This window comes from Chelonoidis abingdonii, chromosome 7 (assembly GCF_003597395.2).
Source record: "Chelonoidis abingdonii isolate Lonesome George chromosome 7, CheloAbing_2.0, whole genome shotgun sequence".
NCBI classification, from domain to species: domain Eukaryota; kingdom Metazoa; phylum Chordata; order Testudines; family Testudinidae; genus Chelonoidis; species Chelonoidis abingdonii.
In genome coordinates, this window is record NC_133775.1 from 1,816,882 (window position 1) to 1,835,490 (window position 18,609).

The following is an 18,609-nucleotide window of genomic DNA, read 5'->3' on the forward strand; positions in this document are numbered from 1 at the left end:
CAGCCTCCTCTGCTTGCACAGCTCCACCAGGTCGCACTTGTGCCGCTGGGCATACATCTTCCTGCTGGCCACTCACAGGCCGGGGTGCTTGTCGCTCCCCACGGTTTCCAGGGAGACCTCTAGTGCACCAGCCCTTCTTGAAGTCACCACCTCTCTGCCAGGGTCGAGCTGCAGACTCCTCCGCCCCTGGGACCGCTCGCTGCAATCCCCCGGGGGACCCTGTTACTGCATAGTCCTTCTCACTGGGCACATACTCCCAGGGGTTAATCACCCCTTCGTTTTACTGCTCCCCAGTCACTTACTGCAGGAAGCGCCGTCCATGGGGTGCAGTATATCCCACCACTACCACCAGTTGTCACGGAGTGTGGGAGAGTCCGGTCCTGCACCCTCTTCCTGGAACCCACAGTGACTCTCAGCCAGCCAGTAAAACAGAAGGTTTATTGGACAACAGGAATGCAGATTACAGCAGAGCCTGGAGGTCCAACCAGGACCCCCCAGTCGAATCCTTCTCGGGGTTCAGGGCACTTGGATCCCAGCATAGGATCCCCTGAATTCCCATCACCCAGCCCAAAACCAAAACTGAACTGCCCCTCCTCCAGCCGGCCGATTCCTTCTTCCAGCTTCCCTCCCCCCTACCTGGCTCAGGTTACAGTCTTAAAAATCCTGTCCCTCACCTAAAGACATCCCCAGCTCTCCCATCCCCCACACAGACAGTCCCTATTGCATCACAACAACAACAGAGGAAGGAGATTCTACTAAAAACACTTACTTGTACCCAAAAAATGGAGGGTGGAGATCAATTTTAGCCATCACGTCAGGTGCTACCTCCCGATAGTCAGGCCTTGTGGTTGCCTGGCTCAGGGTACAGTCTTAAAAATCCTGTCCCTCACCTAAAGACATCCCCAGCTCTCCCATCCCCCACACAGACAGTCCCTATTGCATCACAACAACAACAGAGGAAGGAGATTCTACTAAAAACACTTACTTGTACCCAAAAAATGGAGGGTGGAGATCAATTTTAGCCATCACGTCAGGTGCTACCTCCCGATAGTCAGGCCTTGTGGTTGCCGTGGAGGTTGAAACTAGGCATAGGGCTGGGACTGGGCTGAGGGTAGTACTGGAACCAGGTTCTGGGGACAAGCAGGGGTCAGAACTGAGATCAGAGGCTCTAGACAGGCCCAAATCAATACTGTGGCTAGAGACCACATGCAGGCCGTAGAGTGAAGCTGGGTGGTCAGAATCTAAGAGTCCATGGGGGTCAGGAGTTGGAGGTAAGGCTGGAGTGAGTTGATAAAAGGGCTGGAGGAAGCTCAGAGTAGGGTAAGGACAAGGCTGGAGGAGACTGGAACCAGGCCTTGGGCAAGGTTGTGGCAGGAACTGGATCAAGAGCAGGCTGGGAGTCGAGAGAGTCTCCTGTGAGGCATCATGAGAATTCCTGGTCAGGTAGTGCTTTTGCAGACTGATTTGCAGCTCTGGTGAGGTAGAAGAAATATCTAAGCCTGGGGGGTCATCTGACCTAGGCTCTGCTCAAGAATAGGCTGCTGCCGCATGCCTGAAGGCTGAGTCACTGCAGGCTCCCATGGAAGGGTAAGTCAATGCAGATGAGTTGTTGTAGCATGCCTGATTATTCACTCCTGTTCTGTTTGAGGGGCAGCTGAGCAAGCAGCCCTCGTTTGGCTGTGGGTTTACCTCACACTTCAAGTCACTAAACAGATACGTAAAACAGAAGCAATTCAGGATGGTGACTCTGGCACCAATAATTCCGTCATTTGAATTAGGAGATTGTTTTGTGACTCTTGACCTACAAGATGCATTTTCATGTCACCATTCACCCATTGTATAGGAGATGTCTTAGTGTTTGTTGTTGAGTTGGAAACACCCAATACAGGGTGCTCCCTTTTAGGCTATCTTCGGCACCCAGGGTGTTCTCAAAGAGTTTGACAGTAGTTGCTGCCCACCTAGGTCATTTGGGCATAATTGTTTTCCTGTACCTAGATAATTGGCTGCTAAAGAGTAGAACCTGTTGGGAGATGTTGGAGTCTGTGGATCATGTGATCTCTGTTTCAGTCTGGACCTTCAAATCAATCTTGAAAAGTCTGTTTTGAGTCCACTACAGCATCTAGATTTCATAGGGACTTCCCTGGATGCACTGACAGGGAGAACATACCTACTATCCAGCAGGTTTCTTGCATAGTGAACCTCGTCTCAAGGATTCAGGGCAGTCCTGGAGTTACAGTAAGAGATTGCCTTGAACTGATGGACACACATTCACATTGTCTTTGTAGTGCAGCATGCCAGGTTACATCTCCAAGGTCTACAGGGACGGCTTTTAACAGTTTATAAACCCAGCAAACACAATCCAGGCAGGTTACTGTCTGTTCCCCAATGGGTTATATGCTAGTGGAAGAACCCAACTAACACCTGTGCAGGTTTTCCATTTGTTCAGCTTCCCCCTACCATGATGATAACATCAGATGCTTTGCTTTTTGGTTTGGGGGGCATTTTCTGACACTTCCCAAGGTACAGAGCAAATGGTCGCCACAATAGCAGCTTCTCCACATAAACCCTTTAGAATTGACGGCAGTCAAAAATGCTTGCCTACGCTTTCTACCTCTTATCAAATAGAAGTCAATAAAGATAATGACAGACAACGTGGCATCCATGTATTATATCAACTGTCAGGGAGGAGCACATGTCCCATCTCTCTGTGCTGAAGCAAGAAAACTCTGGAACTGGTGCAAAACCAAACATGTAGTCATCTCAGCTTCTACCTCCCAGGTATTCAAAACACCATGGCAGATGACCTCAGCAGACGTTTCTCTCTAAATTACGAATGGGAACTAAACTGCAGCGTCCTTCACATATTACCAGCTTGGGGGTTCCCGTAGGTTGATCTGTTTGTTAGAGCAGCCAGGGCAAAATGCATCACATATTGCTTCATAGGATGTCTTGATCCCCTAGCTCTACGAGTCACACTTCTCATCTCATGAACAAAAGGACTTCTCTACACGTATCCATCAACATCATTTCTCTTCAAGAGTCTCAACAGGACTGGGCCAGAGTCATACTAATTGTACCAATGTGGCCAAGACAAGTCTGGCATCCCTATCTCATCAGTCTTGCCTCTTGTCCTTCATGGAAGCTTCTGATCATTCCTTACCTACTGACTCAAGAAGCAGGTCAAACACTTCAGCCCAGCTTACATAATGTGAGGCTCCAAGCAATGGTTCTCAGGGATAGAGAGGTTTTGTTGCTGAAATATACTACAAGTTTTATTAAATAGTAAAAAACCATCTACAAGAAATACGTTAGCTCCAGAAATGGAAATGATACCATCTTTGGTGTAACAGTCCATCAGATTTTCCCAACTCACTCTCCTCTTCCTAGGATACTGGATTAGTTGTTGGAATTGAAGACATCAGGTCTTTCTGTGAATTGTATTAGGGTACGTTTAGCAGCAATACCAGTCTTTCACACATCCATAGGGGATTTTTCTCTCTTCGCTCCCTCAGCTGTGGCAAGATTCCTTTGAGATTTGTCAAATATCTTACCACAAATCGGACACCTACCCCTAGCTGGGACCTGAACCTAGTCCTTAATGGCCTTATGAACCATCTGTTTGAATCACTATCTGTGTTCATTACTAGAAAGCCTTTCTGGTAACAATCAGTACTCCCCTAAGGGTAAGAGAATTGGGGGCTTTAATGGCCGACCCCCCATTATGGTGTTTTTCAGAGAAAGTGTTGCTACAGGTCCATCTAAAAGATTCTACCTAGAGTCCTCCACTGTTCCATTTCAGGTGACTCCTGAGCCGTGTCCCCCTTGTGCAGTAACTGGAGTTCTTTGAGGTGTGTGCCCCTGTGGGTGCTACACTACCTGTCCTCCTCCTCCTCTTCAGAGTTGCTCTTATGGGACTTTGTGGTGAAGAAGGAACTCAGGACAGTTCACACATGTAGCTCTAATAGCCTTGGCATGGGGCATGTGGATATGTGGGGTGCATGTGTGGGACAATCGGGCACCACTACAAAGAATTCTGATTTAAATGTGCAGGGCATAAATTCACCTGAAGTGGAGGGACAAGCATCTTGAAGAACTCCAGTTACTGCACAAGCTGAGTAACCTCTCCTTTTCATCCTTTCCCTTTTTTTGTCAGAAGAATTCTTGTCGGTTATTTCTGCCTTCTTTCTCAATTTTCAGTGTCCCTATAAACACAATTCCCTTATTTTGCTTCTTATAGTGCTAATGTTAAAATGGATGTAGAGCGCAGTCCTATGTAGATGGCATTGCAGTCATGTAACTTAGAGATGACAAAGGCATGAATTATGGTGAGAAGGTCTGTATTTGTGATGAAAAGTTGACTGCACTCAAAAACAAAACAATATGAAACTTTAGAGCCTACAAGTCCACTTAGTCCTATTTCTTCTTCAGCCAATTGCTCAGACAAACAAGTTTTGTTTACATTTATTGGGGATGCTGCTGCCCGCTTCTTATTTACAATGTTACCAGAAAGTGAGAACAGGAGTTCCCATGGGACTTTTGTAGCTGGCCTTGCAATATATGAATCTGGATATGGTTATCCTGAGCATTTTAAATCCAATTTTCTAAACAAAGGCTGCATTGTTGACAGGTGGTGAACATAAGCATCTCCTAAGGTGCCCAGTGTAGATAATAGACAAGATTTTAAAGCAAACAGCAAAAAATAGTAAGCTCAGATAAAACTATGCACCGTGTTTTCTGCTGCCTCATAAAGACCATCTTATAAAGTGCTCTGTGAATGAGGCCATATCTTGTTTCATAGCAAAGGAAAATAATGACAGAAGAAAGGAAATCCATGTTAGATCCCCAAAGAAGCAACTGATTCAGAAGTTACCTCTAAGTGTAAGGTCATCCCAGAGGAGGTAGCTGTTTGTTCATTTTAATGCTCTTACTCACCTAGTAATCAGTGCACACTTTTGTTATATAGCTGTCTGGTTAGTGATATCACCCAGATTTAAACCAGATAACTTTGTGTGAATTCAATTGATGAATTATGTGTGTACTCCCTGCCCTCTTGTACAGCTTCTTGTTATAGAGGAAGGATTGTAATCTGATTTAAGCAAAGGCTTTAATTCTGTGCCAGGATTTTGGATCTTGTTGAAAAATCATAAAACACGTTTATGTAGTTAAATTGTATTCACTTGGATAACCTCATGGGATACATATCTCACTTTTGTGGAGGTCTCGAGGGGACTGAGGGACAGCAGTCATACAATCTTACTCCAGGATGTTGCTTTGACATGGCCCATGTTTTGTGTTAAACAGCATTAGAAATAATTATCAATGAGCATCTTTGTAACAGTTTCTTAAAATTTGAAAACTGTGGTGACTGATGTTATTGTGGTCTAATAAAAATGTCCCCAGTGGGATTAAAATGTAAAATTCCTATTTCAAGGGCTCTGTAAAAGGCTAACCCAATGTGAGTAGAGTCGGGGAGATAAACAAGTGCTAAATGATTTGTGATAGCAGCTGTGGTTGGCTTATGCGTGCTGTTCTGCCTCTGGCACTCTGGAACATGAGTTTTATGACTGCTGAGAAATGTTAACTGCTTTGCCCCTCAGGCATCAGCAGCTCTGGATATTTTTGTGGTTTTCCTAATTGACAGCTCAAACATCCGCTACACTGCACCCACTGGCCACTGTACATGAGTCAAATGTACTGAACACTTCAGCCTATTAATTCTTTTACAGGGATTGTGTGGATGGTGGCATTTTAATTTGATAATGAAGGCAACAGTATAGAAGCAGCATGGGGGAAAATCTGCATGTTTTGTGGGAAGGGGATTTTTGTGTGAATTCCGGGATCATTTTCAAGTTGATCACTGTGGTTTAAATAGTTATGTCAGTCGTTAGCTACTCAAAGTGTATGCTAGTAACGACTCTCTGCCATGGTGGCTACAGATACATTCCAGTTGCTTTCAATTTCATGTCAACTTTGCTGATAGCATTTGGTAGTGGTCCAGAAGCAGGTATTATAGTGCCTATGTGTGAGACAAGGAGGAAGTAGGTAGTACTAGTTCAGGAGACACTGTTATTCAGTAGTTAGTGCAGGGATTTTAATCAAGACTCTAGGATAAATTCCTGCTTCTCATTGATTCAGTGTTTGAAGTTATTTAATTCAGTGGGCAAGTCATATAATTACAGTATATTTGAGGGTAGCATAAAAAGGTCAATTCATTTATTCATGCCTGCATATCACCGATATCATGACAGAATTCTAAGCTCTTACACTGTTGTCGTAGAGTTGAGCGCCGGGGCTGTCTCCGACCTTGGGAGAGATCATCGTATCTCACTGGAAACCACTGTCCACCATAAAACTGGACAGCCCCCAGACAATAGCCGCCTCAGTCTATCTCCTACAATGGATGCTTGGAGCTTAGAGTTTTATAACTTGACAAGTGGACCCTAACCAATGCACCTGGCAAATCAAGTAAAAGAAAGAGAACATCCTTAAAGATAGAGAGCTGGAACATTCGCACCATGACAGCTGTATTATCTGAATACCTTGGACAGATCAACGATGCATGTGAAACTGTCGTGATTAGTGATGAGCTGAAACAACTCAATATGGATATCGCATCCCTCCAAGAAACACGGCTAGCATCAAGCAGGTTTCTCAGAAAAAAGACTACACGTTTTTCTGACGGGATAAGTGCAGAAGAAACGCAAGAGAGCAGAGTGGTATTTGCCATCAAGAGCTCACTTCTGGGGATGGTTGAGCCACATACAGATGGATCAGAAAGAATTTTGGCGCTATGCTTGTTCACATCTGAGGGCCCAGTCAACCTTGTGAGTGTTTATGCCCCAACGCACTCTTCATCTTCTGACATCAAGGACCAGTTCTGCTACTAGTTGAACACCACCATCAGCAAGATTTCAAAACACAAATATGTTTTTGTGCTAGGGGACTTTAATGCAAGTGTGGGAGTTGATCATGAAGCATGGGCCAGCTGTCTTGGTCAACACGGAACTGGTAAGATGAATGGAAATGGTCAGAGACTGCTAGAATTTTGTTCCTATTACATTCTCTGTGTACCAAACTCATTCTTCCAGACAACGCCACAACACGAAGTGTCTTGGAAACATCCTAGATCTGGCCTCTGGCACCAACTGGATCTTATCAAAAGGCGTACCAACCTTAACATCCTCCTCATTACCTGCAATTATCAAAGTCCTGATTGCGCTAGAGACCACTCTCTGGTACACAGCAAAGTCAGACTTAAACCAAAGAAAATACACAGATCTAAAGTAAAAAGATTTCTCATATTAACATCAGTGCCATAGCGGACCAAGAAAAGTCACAGGAGTACAAGAACTTACTACAACAAGCCCTTGACACCAGTGATTGTGCCACAAGCGCCCAGCTGAAGTGGGAGCAACTGAAGAACACAATCTAGGATGCAGCTCTGTCAGCCTTTGGGAAGAAGGAAACAAGACCAACAACTGGTTTAACGGCTTATTCCGGTGTGTTGACACCAGTCAGAGGCCAAATGCATAGCTCAAACCAACTACAAGAAAGTCCCAAATGAAAAAGCCTTACAAGCACCGAGAGTGGCAAGAACCAAGGTACAGCAAACTGCTTGATGCTGTGTCAATTACTATTGGCTGCACTTATGTATAAGCATCCATGTAGCAGCTGATGGAGGCAACATCAGAAACATGTATGACGAGATCAAGACAGCCTTGGGTCCAACTTAAAAAAAGACAGCCCCATTGAAATCAACAACCGGGGACATAATCAACGACTGCACCAAGCAGATGGCTCGCTGGGAGAACACTTCTCTGAGCTTTACTCTTGTGAAAATATTGTTATGGATGCAGCCATCAGCACCATCAAAAGCCTATCTTTTATGAACCAACTCGACAATGAACCAACTGTTGAGGAGCATAGCTTTGCCATAGATGGCCTCCCCAATGGAAAAGCCCCTGGAAAATACTGCATACCGTCCGAGGTCATAAATGCGGGAAATCTATTCTACTGCAACGTCTTCATGATTGCTCTGCCTGTGCTGGAAAGAAGGCAAAGTACCACAAGAAATGAGAGATGCCAACATCATCACTCTCTCTATAAAAACAAGGGTGACAGGAGCGACTGTAACAACTATCATGGCATTTCCCTTCTTAGCATTCTGGGAAAAGCCTTTGCCTGAGTTGCCCTCAACAGACTTCAGACCCTTGCAGACCGAATCTATCCTGAATCACAGTGCAGCGTTCAGAGCAGAAAGGTCTGCTATCGACATGATCTTCTCACTGAGATAAGTACAAGAGAAATACAGAGAACAAAAGAAGCCCCTCTACATAGTCTTCATTGATCTCACAGAGGCTTTTGACTTTGTCAGTAGAAGTGGACTATTCACGCTTCTAGAAAAGATTGTATGTCCCCCCAGGCTCTTTAGCATGATTCGATCCTTCCATGAAAAGATGGATAGCACAGTCCAATATGACGGCTCAGTGTCTGAGGCTTTCCAGATTCGTAGCGGAGTTAATCAAGGCCGGGTACTTGCCCCAACTCTTCTTGGGATCTTCTCCTCCCTGCTACTGAAACAAGCTTTTGGTTACTGAACTGAGGGACTCTACTAGCATGCAAGATCTGATGGAAAGCTATTCAATCTTGCAAGACTCAGAAGACTCGGGAGGCCCTTATCCAACATCTTCTCTTTGCTGATGACACAGCAGTGGCACCCCATACAGAAGCTCATCTTCAAAGCCTAATGGATAGTTTTCCAAAGCCTGTCAATACTTCGGGCTTGCTATAAGCCTAAAAAAGACAAACATAATTTGCCAAGGAGTTAAGGAAGCACCCTCTATCTAGAGCAACAACTGTGAATGTGAAATAGTGAATGAGTTAACATACCAGGGGTCCACTATTGCAGTCGATCTTTCACTTGAAACCGAACTCAACATCCGCATTGGAAAAGCCACCTCAACAATGTCTAGACTTAACAAGAGGGTATGGCAAAACAACAAACTGACAGACCGCACAAAGACCTGCGTGTATGAAGCGTGTGTTATCAGCACACTTTTGTATGGGAGTGAGACAGGGACCTTATACTCTCATCAGGAAAAGAGGCTCAACAGCTTTCATATGCATTGCCTTTGTTGAATCTTTGGAATCTCCTGTAGGGACAGAGTCACCAACACTGAGGTGCTCAAGAGGGCCAGCATACAAACACTCCTCAAAGAGAGACACCTCTGGTGGCTTGGGCATGTGTGCTGAATGAATGATGGGTACATACCAAAGGACATCCTCTATGGCGAACTGGCATCTAATAAAAAACTCAAAGGATGCCCAAAATTGTGTTTCAAGGATGTGTGCAAGTGAGACCTCAAAGAAATGGACATGGATGGGGACAAATGGGAATACCACACTCAAGACCACAGCCTTTGGAAACAAGAGCTTAACAAAGGTGTCTGGAGTTCCGAGAGGAAGCCATCCGGTTTAGCAGAGGAGAAAAGAGCTTGCAGAAGGCAAAACCCAAAGGTCAAAACGTCACCTTTAAATGTGACAGATACAGCAGAGATTGTTCCTCTCAAGTGGATCTTTTCAGCTGTGTTCGCGGCTGCCAGAAAGCCAACTGAGTAAATTCTTTACCTCTCAAGGGTGCATACCCATGGTCTCTTGAGACTGAAGGATGCCTACTACTATTACATGACAGAATTGTGGGACGTCTTTTCAATTCATTACTAACTTTCCATCCATCTTTTCACTGGTTGACCCCTACTGTCATGGCCCTCCACCATTCCTTCCATAGTAACTTTCTTCAGGTTATTTCCATCTCTACTCCTAGTGTGAACAAGGTACATAAGTTTCCGTCTGTTGATTTCTGGCATCAGTTTTCTCTCCAATAATATTTATAATATAGGCATTTTTCTTTTTTTCATCCAGGAGATACCTTAGGATCTTTGCTAGCACCACATTTCAAAAGCTTCAGTTTTCTTCTTGTCAGAAGCATTAACTTCCCATCATTCACATCCATAAATTCTGCACATATGTTCAAGAGGCTTGGAGACAAAACACACCCTTGTCTCACACCCTGGCCAGTGGAGAACCACTCGCTATCATTGAACTCAATGAAAGTCTCTACCACCACCGCCAGACCATGGTGTGAATAGCAGATTAACACAGTATTACAGTAAACTGGAAACAGCAGATTAGCAGTCTCAGCCATAGATTTGGAATACCTAGACTCCCTGGAATGCCAGGTTCAAATCCTGGCAGGGATGACTCAGCTTTTTCTTCTGACACAAGTGAATTCTATATTATGCAGTTTGATGCCAGGGTCTGTTGGAAAAAACCTTAACAAATTGAAGGGCTTTCTGTCCTGTAAGTACTTCACTGTTCAGACAGTAAAGATCCAGTGTCACTTCAGAGTTAGTTTGCCTAGTGCATCTACAATTTTACCCTCTTTCCTATACATACACACATCCTTACACACTTTACAGTGTGCTGTGGTCTGGCTGACTGCCAGATCACGCTCCAACTTCTGGCTGCATTTTAGTGGTTCTGGGGTATTTTGAGTTAAAAAGAGCCTCTTTCTGTATATGTAAAATATTTACCTCTCTCACAGGAGTGCCTGAGTTATTTGATGTTTGTAAACTACTTTGAGTTCCTTGATTGGACGGCACTGTCCAAGTCCACACAATCATCATTATTGATTAGTAGTACTGCTCTCTGTTTGACAGGAGCCAGGCAGTCTTGGTGAGCCAATTATTTATTTAGGGTGGGATTTTTCAAAATCAAAGGAAGTGAAGAACACAAACCCCATTGAAAGTCACAGTGGGACTTGTGCTGCTAACTCCTTAGGCACTTCTTAAAATCCTACCTTTACTGTTTTCCTTGGTATGATAGTAGCACCAAGCAGGAGAAGGGACCCTGTTGTGCTAGACCCAGGATACAGACGTAGTAAGGATAGTCCGTACACTGAATAGTTTACAACATAAATAGACAAGACTGCAAAAGGAAGTATTATTACTTTCATTTTCTAGATGAGGAACAGATGGATTAAGTAATTTGAATTAAGATCTGGCAGATCTGAGAATTGGCCCTATATCTCCAGTGTCTTCAACCTGTGCCTTAACCACGAGCCTATGAAGGTTCTAAGAAAGAAAATTCCCAAGTAAGTATAAGTTTTCCTTTTCTCCGGTTCCCATCTATTCCCAAATATGTATAAACTACATTGCTTAGATGTAAACAGCTCTTCTTATTAAATCAACAGAAGGAAGCTGTTCCTTAAAATGCAGATTTCTCTGTAGCATATATGGGTGTTCCCTTGCCATGGGAGATTATGTTGTGATAAATGGGCCTACAAATTTCCACTAATTGTTCAACTGTAAAAAGTCAGAGAAAGTTCATAAAGTGCCACAGTAAGTGATCACAACAAATGTTGATGAGAAAAGACACAAAAAAGAGAGAGACTGAATTAGTCCAAACAGAAAGGGCTGTACTGATTCCACTCAAGGACTGTGTTAAGATGACTGGTAAACAAGAGGAGTAAAGGAATGGAAATCAATGAACCAAAATTGGAATGTTTAAAATTTGTCTATTGGAGGTCAGAATAATAACAGGATGGAGTATTATGCCCAACACCCCTTTCTGGGGTTCTTATAAAGAGAAGACTTTTGGGAAAAATTAGCAGAAGCAGCATCTGTCTGGCAGTAATTGCTGGAGCCAATTTTATCGTCATGGCTACCACCCTACTGTCTCCTTGGACCTGGGACCTTCTTCATGCTAATCCTGAAAGATGTCCTGATCAGACTGGGTCAGAGAGAGGGTGCCCAGATGACATCGCCACCAGCTCCACCTAAATCTTACATGCCACCTGTGATGTGAGACTCTCTTCTCGTCACTCACTCACATATACACTGTGATACAGCATGGCCAGAGGGCAGCATGAGTGTGTTAGCAGGGGGCCTTATTCCCTGCCAAGGGAGGAAGGTTTGCTTTAGCTTAACCAGAGCACCTGACTCCAATTAGAGCACCTGACTTCAGTCATGTGATAAAAACCCCTGCTTTAGTCAGACAGGGTGGGAGTTGAAGGAGGAAGGTTTGATTGGAGCAGAGTGCAGGTTGCAGAAGTTGGAGAAGAGAAGAGTTTGATAAGAGAGAAATAGAAAGTTTGGAGGAGTGCTGCGGTGGATTGTGAAGTCCAGAAGAAACCCTAGGTAAGGGGCACCAGGCTTGTGTAGAAGGGAGGCAAGAAGCCCTTCACAAGCTGAAGGGTAGGAGAGGGAAGTAACCCAGGGGAAGGAACCGCTAGTTCAAGTGGTTCACCACAACCCTCAGGGCCCCTGGGTTGGGACCTGGAGTAGAGGGCGGGCCCAGGTCCCTCCCTCTCCACTCCCCTCCTCCAAGGACACTAGTGGAGTAATTAAGAACCGGTTCAGAGGCAAGCAATAGCGCCCTGAACCTACCCCAGAGAAGAGAAAGCGCGAGACCCAGCAGAACAGTACCGGCAATTTGCCACAGCACACATACCTCATCTCCCCCACACTGTGCCATGTTGGTCTTCTTTTCCTTCCCCACCTTAGTTCTCTTTCCTAGCCCCGTTTTTCCTTCTGTCTAATAAGTGTCTGGCTTAGTCAGCCTAGACTGTATATTTTGCCACACTGCTGTGAGCCCATGATCAGAAAGAGACGGCTGAATGCAATATCCTAAATAGCCAGATGCTGATACCATTTTGCCAGGTCTCGGAGTGGCTGGTAAGACTGTGGGCTGGGCCTGTGTTTCTCCAGCAGTGAGGTTGCAAGCTAGTCAATATCAGAGACAGAAGCTTTGTTTTGTATCTCTGTTGGTCTTTTCTCTCCTTCTTTGTGTGTGTTTGTCTTGTTTTGTCTTCTAGGAAACAGGATCAGACTTTAATTAAAACAGGCTGGAGCTGTTGTTGTTAATGTCTTCTCTTTTCCCCAAAAAGGATAGTTATTGCTGTCTTAAGAGACTTTAGAAGGAAACCCTCCATGTTTGACAGACTCTCTTGGAAGGGAAAGAGAACAAGGATGTTGTTAAAATGAAAACATTAATACATACTTTACATTTCAAATGCTTTAACTGTGTTTTCTCCCCCACCCCTGGTCTTTAATAAAAGGTTAAAAGGATTTTTCATGGTGTATTTGCTGTGATACTAAGAAGTGTGTGGTCCCTTAACCTTGTTTAAAACTATTCAGTGTTGATAGTAACTGGTCATGTTAACACCTTTAACTCTTTGGATCTGCATATTCCAAATGAATACAACAGATCCCAGTGCCAACAGGTGTGGGAGGACAAGATAACTAGAGGCGGGATCCATGTAGACAATGCTTGGAGAAGAAAGAACAGTGCTGGAGGTAACTGAGATTCTTTGAGGACTGTCTGCATGGATCCACACTACTCGCCTTCTCTCGCTGCTATTTTAAAACTTCTAAAAATGTCATTGTTGAATAGTTGCTATCAATGGTGCAATATGTATCTCTGTTGCTGTAGGACCATTTCTCATCAGTTTTTTGTTTGGAATAATTTTTGTGTAGTGGCTTGCATCAAGGTACCTACAGATATCGTAAAAGCATTAATGATTTATGCCTTGCAATATATCTGTAATATGGATGAGTATGATTATCTCCATTTTGCGGATGGGAGCAGAGGCACAGAGATTTGCTCAAGGTCACACAGTAAGTCTGTGGTAAAGTTGTGTACTAGACTCAGATTTCCTCTCCGAGGGCTAAGCTTTAACCACTTAGACTGTGTTTCAGTCACTGCTCTTTTCTTTAGGCTTCTGTATGTGGAGTCACTGCTCAACCCTTGAATTATGTGACTGGCTGTGCTATTAGGCCACTTCCCAATAGAACAAGGGCAGCTCTGTCTATTTGACTGCCCAAAGGATCCATCCCCTTGAAAGTCTAAACAGTGGCTGATGACTGTAGGCTATTAGAAATCTGCTTTGTAATTTGATTAAAATGTTTGAAACTTGTCCTGTAAGTAATACTTGCACTGACATCTTACGTCTAGCATGTAGTAGAAAAATAGCCTGAACAAGTGGTTCTCTGTTACCTTTTAATCTTCTCTTCCTTTTGGAGAGCAGGCGTCTAAAATAGTATCTGGCTAGCTTTAATTCCTTCCTGGAGCTTCACCTTCCTAAGTGTGTGAAGTCCCTCAATAGAAGTACTGATTTAGTGGTGTTTCAGATATTTCTGACCCCTCGGTTTGATATTCTCCCATCTTAGTGTAAAAAACAAACAGAAAACCTTTTGTTTCTGTTAATATTCTTCATAGCTGTTTTGGAGAAGCACTGTGAAGGAAAAGATTTAAATAATAAAGGATCAGGGTGACACACTCAGCATTTACATACCCTGGAAAGTCTTGACTCTCATCCTTTTTTCCACAGGCCTCCAGAACTAGCATCAAAGTATGCAAATTTCTCTGAGGGAGTTTGCAAACCTGGGTATGCATCAGCGCTCATGACTTCCATCTTCCCAAAGTAAGTGATCAGTTCCCCAGTGTTTGTAATTTACAGCCCTGCTCTTCCCAAACTGTCTTCCCCCTCTGCATGCAGGATTCTATGTAGGCTTGGCTTAACATGAGTAATTGGCTGTGAGTGAGTCCTCCCATTTACCTCCCTAATCCTGTCTCCCCAGAAATGATCAGCAGGCTGGGAACAGAATATCTTTACTAGCTAAGATAAAGGGGGATACCCAGGGAACCATTTACATTTGACAAGATAATGAATCAGATCAACCTGGAATGTAAGATGAAGTGAAGAGTAAGTCATGCATGGACAATGTGTGTTGTATATGGATTAGTTCCTACAAAGCGACCAAGCCAATCCCAGAACATGTGATGCAATGTATAGTAAATACAATGTAATGTATAAATGTATATAAAGGAAGAGGTTTGCTGTGTAGCTTTGGATGTGTGGTATACTCTGTACCCACCCACTATGCTTTAGCCTGGTCAACTCAAGTGTAGTTTGATTGTATGCTAGTAAAGGAGGCTGAATGACAAGACTGGAATTGAACTGAGTTTGTGGGGAACCAAGTGGAAGAAGTTTCAGGGGAACCTTGTAGGTAGCTTGTCTTGTAGATGATTGCTGCATTTTTTTGCCATTCTAGTTCCAGTGGATGCCCCTTGTGAAATCCTGGCTTTATGGAAATCAAGGGGGGTTTTGCCATTGACTTCAGTGGGACCCCATGAATATACAGTACAGTATCTTCAATGATGCAAGTAGTAGATCAACAGAGTGTAGACTCAGTGCCAAATTCATTGCTGGTGTAAGCAGGTGCACCTCCATTGAAACTACAAGAGCAGTTCCACTGAGTTGCACCTGCTGAGTTAGAGGTAAATTTAGCTATCTGAGGTAGAAGGGTTATTATCTTCTCTACCAGCACACAAGGGCAAACTGGCCCACAAATGCTTGGGAACTGGGCAGCAGAGTTTTCTAAATAGGTTTAGAGAGTCCAAGGCATACTATGAAGAGTCTGCTGATCTTGCTGTATCTCATTCACTTTTTCCAATGAAATATCATGCTAGTCTCTCATCTTCTCCTCTGAACAAGTCTGCTGTGATATTGTCAACCCCAAGTGTTCAAAAATCATGAATCAGGTGCCCAGAATCATGAAATTGGCTTAAAAATAATGAATTAAAAATAATGTTGGGGTTCTTTTGATTTGTCTTTTGTTTTTTGAGTCTTTCTGATACTTTTAGGTCACATTTTCATGCTTTTCCCAGAAACCATGATGTCTGGAATTTTTTTTAAATGAAAGCTGAGATTCTTCTTCGAGTGCTGGTCGCTATGTATATTCCATTGTGGATGTGTGTATACACCTGGAGTCAGAGAATTCTTGCAAGTAGTGTCTGTTGGGCCACTCGTGCACCCTTTACTTTCCTTGTGCTTCCAACCAAAGGAATAAAGGATGGAGTGGCCAACCATCTCTCCAGTTCCTTCTTGCCCTCTCGTAGCTTGGCTTTGAACCTCCAGAGTCCAGAGCTTTTCTTCAATTCCTTTGCTCTGTAAATATTTCAGAGGTTGCCTTAGTGCCTTTTTATGTGGTTCTTTATAGTTAGTTTTTACAGCTTTTAGCAGAGTTTTCTAATTAAATAGAATCCCTGCCTTGGGGTCACCTCCCTAATGCATCATTACGGTATTTGATTATGGCCAGAACTCTGGGCTTCAAAACTGTGTGTTGTGTCCCCATTCTTTCTCAGTCAGTGACAAGCATCAACATTGTTTGTACTGTCTTGGGGAGGCCCACATCATGGCTACGTGTAATACCTGCCACTTTTGCCCTAGCCATACCCATGAGGTGAGGGGACTCTGGCTTAGAAAACCTCTCTTGAAGAAGGCCATGAGGCTGCAGTTGGACCCAGGCTGTGGAACACTCCCCCACACCCCTGGTACATTGGCTGGTTACACTGCATGCCTCCTGCTGTGAGGTCTGACTGCTGCTGGGCAATCCATACCCACAGACCACCCCATCAGGTTTTCATTGGGCAGGCAGAGAATGCTTGCATAAGCATAAGAGCAGGTCTGCTTCTAGGTCTGCTTCCAAGGTTAGGGGTTGTTATAGAAGTGGATGGGTAGGGTTCTGTGGCCTGCGTTGTGCAGGAGGTCAGACTAGATGATCATATTGGTCCCTTCTGACCTATGAGTCTATGAGTCTAAGATGTCTGACACAGCTCTTCCTAAATCGAGCAAATCCGCTCTTTCAACTCCAGAAGACTTATTATGTCCTGAGTCCCAGAGCCATGTCTCAAAAGCCCGTAAACCAGAGTACTGGATCCTGTACCAGTGACATTCACTCCACCAGTACTCTCTAAGTCAAAAAGTTTGAATCTGTTGGTTCTGGCACAATCAGAGCTTCTACCACCAATGCTCCTCTTTCTATCTTTCACTCTGGCCACATGGAGTCTTCTTCCTCCGACCCCATCAGCATGAACGTATCAGACTGCTTGCACTGCAGGGATGCAATACTTATACTACACTATAGGACATCTTTGTTCTCCCCGAGGTCCTGTTTCCCCCATCATCAGGACCTTCTTGCGCTAGGGAGATTGACTCTACCAGGGGATGTTACCTTTGACAGAAGCCTATCCCCTCTTCCATCTTCCAACTGCAACTTTCCTCTGTTGGAGCTGCTGTTGGATCAAGACCTTTTCTTCTCTTTCTTGGGAGAGTCTGAAGCTCCAGAGGAGTCACTGTCTCCTCCTCTTAGAAATGTTATCCAGACAGGAGATCCAGAGCCTCCTGATACCAACCTCCGCCTCGACATTTACCTTGGGACCTTTGGTACCCCTTGCCTTGGGGATACCCAGAACCCCCTCCTGAACCAACATACTGTATGGTATGGGACCTGTATGGAAGATAGAGCCCCCATGTGGTCTGCAAGGGAATCACTCCACCATTGCCCTCTAAGGGAACAATCGGCCTCCTCCTGACCTCATGGTGGAGGAGGAATACAAACCAGTTTACAAGATTGTTGTCATCTTCTCCTGATGAAGCAGTAACCCCAGCATCTGTGTCCCCTCTGGATGACCGAGGATTCATTGTGAAGGGTAACAGAGAAACTCCAGATCTCCCTAGTGGAGGTCCAAGACCCAAAACACAAACTCTTGGATATCCTGCAAACCACCAGTTACAGTTAGTGGAGCTATGCCAGAATTTGCTAGAGCAGTCTGGCATACAACGGCCACATGTGCCCCTAGTCCCAAGAGGGTAGAGAAACAGTATTTAATTCCAGCGAGGGGAGCAGATTTTCTCTTTACCCACCCTACACTGAATTCTCTCGTTGTGTATGCTGCCACAGAGAGATCTAGACAACATCCTCTTAAATCTTCTGAAAAGGATGCTAAAAATCTAGATTTCTTGAGAAGGAACACTTTCACATCTACTAGCCTTCAGCTTAGTATAGTGAACTGTCAGACAGTGTTGGCCGAGTACTACTGTCTCAACTATTGAAGATTCACAGATTTTTGTAGACAAGCTACCACAGCAGGATGGAGCTCACTTCCAGGCTCTTATTGAAGAGGGTAAGCTGATGGCTAGAACCTCACTTCAATTAGTGGTTGATGCAGCAGACACATCACCTAGAATGATGGCAGTGGCCATCATGCTGTGCCATGAATCATGATTGCACACTTTGGGGTTTCTCAGTGAGATCCAAAACACCATGGAGTCCTTACACGAGGGACTCCAGTGCCACCCTCCACTTCCTGGGTGTAGATACACCTGTCCCAAAAGGGAAGTATCACAGGCAGCTTGCAAACCTAGACCAGTGTCTCAACAGTTTTATCACTGATGGTCTTATAGCCCTCCACATACGAGAGAGAGTACAGAAGTGTCATTTGCCTGCAGCTCCCATGTCTACAGCACCATGTCAGTCCCATCCCCCAGTAAAAAGATATTTTTGACAGATGCTCAAGAGCTGCACACCATTTATGATGCCACCAGTATCCAATTCCTGCATATCCTTTGGGGTCATTTAGCACTTTGTTTTCACAACTGGAGTGTCATAACCACAGATGAGTGTGTGTTAAATATCATCCATTCTGGCTGTGCGCTCAGCTTTACTTCCCTACATCTTCCAAAACCCTAATCCCCATTCCTCTTCA

The 18,609-nt window shown here is 44.3% G+C and overlaps 1 protein-coding gene across 6 annotated transcripts in view; it reads left to right on the top strand.

Annotated features, from left to right (window-relative positions):
• The window catches only part of ST3GAL3 (ST3 beta-galactoside alpha-2,3-sialyltransferase 3), a 425,585-nt gene that overhangs the window by 160,715 nt on the left and 246,261 nt on the right, over positions 1 to 18,609 (top strand). For 4 of the 6 annotated variants that reach the window (XM_075067555.1, XM_075067560.1, XM_075067556.1 and 1 more), the window contains one exon: positions 14,390 to 14,482. The exons of the other annotated variants lie outside the window; for them this stretch is intronic. In XM_075067555.1, the coding sequence (XP_074923656.1) occupies positions 14,390 to 14,482 (93 nt within the window). The remainder of the gene's footprint in view (positions 1 to 14,389; positions 14,483 to 18,609) is intronic. 6 annotated transcript variants of the gene reach the window in all.